Source organism: Dinoponera quadriceps, unplaced genomic scaffold (genome assembly GCF_001313825.1).
Source record: "Dinoponera quadriceps isolate SergipeBrazil2010 unplaced genomic scaffold, ASM131382v1 scaffold9, whole genome shotgun sequence".
In the NCBI taxonomy this organism is placed as follows: Eukaryota; Metazoa; Arthropoda; class Insecta; order Hymenoptera; family Formicidae; genus Dinoponera; species Dinoponera quadriceps.
Window position 1 is genome coordinate 927260 of NW_014554295.1, and position 6268 is coordinate 933527.

The following is a 6268-nucleotide window of genomic DNA, read 5'->3' on the forward strand; positions in this document are numbered from 1 at the left end:
AAGGTTGAAAGTCGCGTGTGTGCTCGCGTGCTCCATCCTAACAATCTCGACCCAAAATCGACCCGTTGTTCCTTTCCACCGGTGGCTCGTCCACCACAACAACAACAACAACAACACTAACGAAAATAACAGTTATAACAACACTATGACAACTACATAAACCACCCACGATACCTTCCACCCCGACGAATGCAACGCAAGACAAACGAAAAGCAAAGCACAACGTGGGCCTTCAGCTTCGATCGTGCCGCAACTAACGAGCCTGTCCCGCCTATTGCAAAAAGCGCGCCTGGCTATCCGCTAATCTTGTAATCACTCGTCTCTCAATGTTACAAAGATCAAACAGACGGAACAGATCTCGACTATTTAGCAGAGGAAGCTGCTGAGCCACCGACTCGTGTTGCTCGAATTCGAGATGTATGCCAGTAATTCCAAGACTGCGCGTTTCGTCAAATATTTCTATTCGAATTTAAACACTTCGATTTCAAGCCAAATTTTGGTTTGTGCTTGATATGACGTCTCACTCTCTCGATCGGCACACGCGGAGTGTGCAAAGTGTGGATGAAGCGCTCGTGAAATAATTCCGTAATGTTTCACGAAACGCGAGTCACGATTCCTCGCAACTACGGCGTGCAGCGCGAATTGTAAGAGAAATATTGTTGGAAATTAATGATATATGCCGATCGCAATTCACGAGCGCACGGTGGTGACGCGCGATCCGCTGTCTCTGCTGAATGCAACCGCGGCTGGCACGTCCAGGCTGAACGCTCATGTCCTCACAGAGAGGCTTTCGAAGCGGAGCCTCTTGCCAAACAAACTTCGGTGCTCGCGTTACCGACAGCAAGCATACCGGCGTTTCTCTGGCAAGCCATGCGGCTCGTGTCGCGTCATTTGTTCATTGTCGCACGCGCGGCTGCGAGGCTACCTGTACACGTTTCTTTCCTTCACCGTTCCCGCTGTTGTTTCGTCCGGCATCCTTTGTGATCTGGCCGATCCGGCGCGCATTGCTTTTCACGTCGGACGTAAGTGCTCGTCGTGCGATCGAGGAAACTGCTCCTGTATGTGACATTGCACCGAGTGATTAACTTTAATGCTTGCGGCCGCTACCGCAAAATCATGTGGAACCGTTTCGATTTCCTTTCGCTTCGCACAATGTGGGTCTCTTAATTTTAAAAAATTACATTCTGAGATTTAGATCTGAGATCTAGATTTGAAATTTACATTTCGAATAATACGTCGAGCAAGGTTCATTTTATTTCCTTAAATATATTTATGCAGCAATGAAAATGTATGTTATAAAAACTAAGAGAAAAACGCTCACATTACCACTGTGGAGATCGGTGAAATTATCATTTCCAAAGAGACGGTGAATTGCTGGCTCCTGTTCGAGAGCGATTAATTAAATCAATGACTTTTCAATCCCGTTGACTTACAGTCAACATTAAAATGGCTAGGATGTTTCTTAAAGCACACGTAATGAGTTAATTGGGAATTTAATCTTCGCGATTAGCAACTTTCCCTTCCTTTGCAACGTCTCTGTCACAACTCTGACAAGTCGACAACAATATGACTAGTGAATGTCAGAAGATGCAAAGTGCGAATGGAGCACGTTCCTCGCTCCATGCCTGAGTCGCATCGGAGATACCGGCAATGTCGATTACCGAATCCACGCTTACTAATTGTAATCAATACTAAGCCTGGCCTCGCAGCCGAAAAGTATCCACGTATAGTTATTAAAACAGCCTATCTGCGATATGGATTACCTTAGCGTAGACATCGACGCAAGGACGAGTACAGATGTAAGAAACAATATCATGATCCTTTAACCAGTGAATCGACAAATTCGCCGCGTCGGAAAACGATACGTCAGTTTTGCGACGAAACCATACTAGGAAAAAAGTCCTATAAATGGGGAGAAGTGACCTCGAAGTGTCACGGTTAAAGGATTAATCATCGAGATATGTTTTACTTGCCATACATATGTATTGTATTTCTATATGAATACATAAGCAATTGTATGATTAATGTATATATAAGATAATCGAAAGATAGAGGTGTAACTCTTTCGTTTTATTATAATATAATGTATCACAACACGTTGTTCATGTTAGTCCTGTAAGTTTAAGAGTAAAAAGGCGATGTGTTAACAGTGAACGTTGAATATATTTTTGCTATCGCCTGCGTCGATGGAAGGTAAATAACGACGAGCACGTCGTTCTTTTAGGATCATTAATACAATTAATGTATTTTACCGTATTTCGGTAGAATTTGATCCAATTCTACGAATTTTCCGTCAAGTTTCGACTCAATTTCCCATCGATTGAATCCATCTCGACTGCATTCGATGAGCTACCGAAAAGAGAAATAATTGTTCAAAATATATTTATCTCACCTTGCTTTAATTAACGCAATATATTTCTTAATAAAAAATTTTAGTAAGTAGACTTTTAGGAAAATGACGACACCGCGCTTGTCGTAAAGCTCAATGATAAATCTTGTATGGATTCATGCTGTATGTTAAAGGATTAAATGTCCTATCAATCACAATTATCAACGATTTCTTTAAGTGTGAACATTATATTCGCTTGTCTGTTGACTTTTAATGATCACTTTGATAGTGCTAAGTATCGTTGAATGTCGATCTAAGTTCGATCAATCTCGAAATAATTTTAAAATGACGCGAAAGTCGATCCCGTTTTATAACATACCTTAGGATAAAATTCTAAATTAAGCTAATTAAAACACGCTGAATAAATCGATTATGAATTCAAAATAAAAGCGATGCCAATTAGATCAAATCCACCGATTTGTGTAATGTTTTGTACAGGGTTATATATATGATTATAATCTACAATTAATGGAGTTTTACGAAATTTACAATTTATCGCTGAAAATCCAGCAGTGTGAAATAAAACATGTATTTGTCATATCAAACATTTAAAAATTTTATCGTGATGTAAATCGTGATAAAAAAATAAATGGTAATAATATGAACATTTGAGATTTAGTGAGACAAAGGGAAAAGTGAAACAATTGTAAACATGAGATTTACGAATGGAAAAGGAGTCGCTAAACCGAATTTCTTCTGGTTTATATATGTAAAAATGATAAATAAATAAATGTTACAAATAATTTACATATCTTGTGTACGTACTCAATTAATTTCCACTTTACTAAAAACAAATAGTTTCCTACGTGACATTCCATCAATCTGTCGGATCTAGTTTCGTTTACAAATATCTGTCATAAGAATTCTTAGATTCGTATAAGACCATGCATTCGCATACATTTTAATGCACTTTTATATAGTGCAATTGTAAAAGCAGATATGGAATGAAATAATTAATACGCAACCAAGTATTTTGTCATATTGTGCATTTATTTAATTTCATACGGTTGCTGCAAATGTTGCATTCTACGCCTCCGTCATGGCAATCACTACAATCTTTCCAACGAATAACAGAGATCGCGCGAATATCGTGAACGAAAGAATTTACGAATGTATCGGTTACTTTTTCAAGTATCGCTCTTTACACATTTTCTTAGGATATTCGCGCTAAAAGTCAACGTTCTAATTTCTATAACTACATATGCATATAGTAATTTTATGAACAAGAAGTTTATAATTATATACCGTAAATTAACATTATCAACATAATAAAAATATACGCATCTACTTATACCCGATCTTTTCGTCAACTTCACGTCTTTTCATTTACGAACGTTCCATCAGTCGATCAAAATTGAAAGAGACGTCTCAGAAGTTCTTTGAGGTCCTTTCAAAAATTCCTACTAAGGAGAAAATTCTTCTTTCCTTTACGATCCCTGATTTTTCACGATTTCTCTCTCTTTCTCTCTCTCTCTCTCTGAGAATTCGTTCAAGGCGAGGCAACGTAACGAAGCATGCGCGTTTATTATTATGATTAATATGCGAATCAACGTCTAATCGCGAAAACGATCTCGAATCATCGGATTCTCGAGAGCATGAAAATGGCAATCAATCGAGTACGGTCGTCAACGTATGAAGAGTGTACACGTGACGCGTGCGAATCAATTTTTACTGGCGTTTAGAGTAGTGACCGCACTTTTGGCAGAACTCCTCTTTACCGTCGTCCTCTTCGTTCTCCCTACGTTTGATCGAATTCTCTCTTGAAACCCGAGCGGGATCCAGATCGCCCGTGTAAGGCCGATGACCGATAGCGGCTATAGTCTCGCTTCTAGGAATGCCTATGTCGGCAGAAGCGATGGCTATTGCGTTGTCGTCGTTGTCTTCCGCATCTATATTGACAATCGATCCGTTCAGCACCGCGTAACTAGAGCCGGTCTTCGAAATAGGTGGCTTCCTCTTGATAGCTTCGGAGTTATCGGAATCCTCCAAGTTCTCATGAGCAAACGATTCGTCTATAACAATCACGTTTTATTTCACAATATATTCCATTTACTTCGTTTACCCGATTATATTTTTATTAATTCATTAGGTCAGTCAGAAAGCTCGGCTTTGATTTTCAATTAAAACAATATCATGCATATGTAATACAGATAACAATGCTAATAATGTTCCGTTGTCAGAACATTGACGGAAGATCATAGATCAGAAACTACGGAGATTACTCGGTTGACAAATAATTTGTTTCCAATAAATTCGTTGGCGGTAAAGTTAAGTTCGATCAAAAGATCAAACCGAGTTTGTTTTGCCCAACATAATATTTCATTATTGCTATTATTTATCTCATTTTTTCCAATTGTTTCATTCATTTTCATTATATGAAGTGACCGAACAGATGCATACGCACCGTTATCGAATTCATCCGTTTTATCAATATCGGACGTTGACCCACACGTCCCGATGTAATCTTCATCTTCTTTCATTAACGGTAACTCGGAGGGAGGATCCGAGAGTGGACGGCTACAAACATACCCCTAAAAGAGAAAATATATAGAACATCGTTGAATATAATTTTGCTTTCCAGTTTATACGAATAAAATTATAAAAATAATAAATATTGAAAGAAAGGTGACTTTAGTATACCTGAACAAGATCCATACGAGAATCTAAAGAGAATTGCTTGCCTGACATCAATATACCGCGAATGCGACGACGCATAGCTGAAACAACAAAGACGAGATGTAAGTCGGATTATCAATCGGAGAAACATAGCGTATTGTGTGAATAAATGTCCCGCTTTTGAGGAGTTTTGTTGAACGGAAATGCATTCGAATCTCTTACTAGAGAATACTTGACTAAAATGTTTATTTAACTAAAATGTTTATCTAATGTTCTTTAACGTGTATAATTCTGATATATTTATAGCACCACTCACCCGGACTATCTCTCGCTTCGAGATGAATTTTCCCAAAAGTTTTCATGCATTCCTCAAATACTTCGGCTGCGTCGTATATAGCAGCGAAACTGCCGTTCACTATTTTCGGTGACATCGGTGAATTTGCCAGTAGCAAGCTCGATCCGAAATTTTCATTCTTCTGCCGCGTATCTGCGGATCGTCAAAATCATTTTTACGCATGATAATACCGTATTAGATATTATCGAATAAAACGTCTCTATTTATATTCCAATTGGATAGAATCGTTTGTGACTCACCTCCGAACAGTGTAATGTGTATCAAGTGGACGTGCAGTGTTCATAATAATAAAAGAATAAAAAAAGCAACATGTAAGAAGCACAGAAATATTTATTAACATTATCATCCATTATAAATTAACAAAAATAATAAATAGGAATCAATACGTACAAACTTAAGAAAATATTCTGAAAATAAAAACAAACATAAATATATAACTTTTCTTTAGCAAAACTTCAATAAAAAGCAATTAACGAATCTTATTATCTTTACATTTAAGTAAATAATATGAGAAAGGAAATTCCTTATATGATATTGATATTGTAAGTCTTCTACTAACTGATATAAATTAAGAAATGTCTATAAAACTATATGAATTATATACAACAAAAATATTTTGCACGAGTCAAGTACTTTATTTCAAATGGTAAAACACCGTCATCTTCGTGTAACCTTCATAACCGAATATTTTATATTCAATTTACTTTTTATTAATTTTTTTTCTTCTCTCCACTGGAAATTAATGATCAATAATTTTAATTTCTTATGATTGATATGTATACAGGGTATTTGAAAAGTCATAGAACGGTCCAAGATTTTAAGAAATAAACATTTCACAAAAAACTTGAAAAATCTTACCTTAAGGCTTTTGTACATAAAAGAATGAGGGAAATAGGTTAATGATACTA

The 6268-nt window shown here is 37.0% G+C and overlaps 1 protein-coding gene across 2 annotated transcripts in view; it reads right to left on the reverse strand.

Annotated features, from left to right (window-relative positions):
* Positions 1 to 3358: 3358 nt before the first annotated feature.
* LOC106744317 (histidine decarboxylase) overlaps positions 3359 to 6268 on the reverse strand; it is a 16414-nt gene continuing 13504 nt past the window's right edge. For both annotated transcript variants that reach the window (XM_014618990.1, XM_014618995.1), the window contains exons 13-16: positions 5322 to 5492; positions 5030 to 5106; positions 4794 to 4920; positions 3359 to 4401 (exon numbers count right to left, since the gene is read on the reverse strand). In XM_014618990.1, coding sequence (XP_014474476.1) covers positions 4058 to 4401; positions 4794 to 4920; positions 5030 to 5106; positions 5322 to 5492 — 719 coding nt within the window. In that variant the 3' untranslated portion in view covers positions 3359 to 4057. The remainder of the gene's footprint in view (positions 4402 to 4793; positions 4921 to 5029; positions 5107 to 5321; positions 5493 to 6268) is intronic.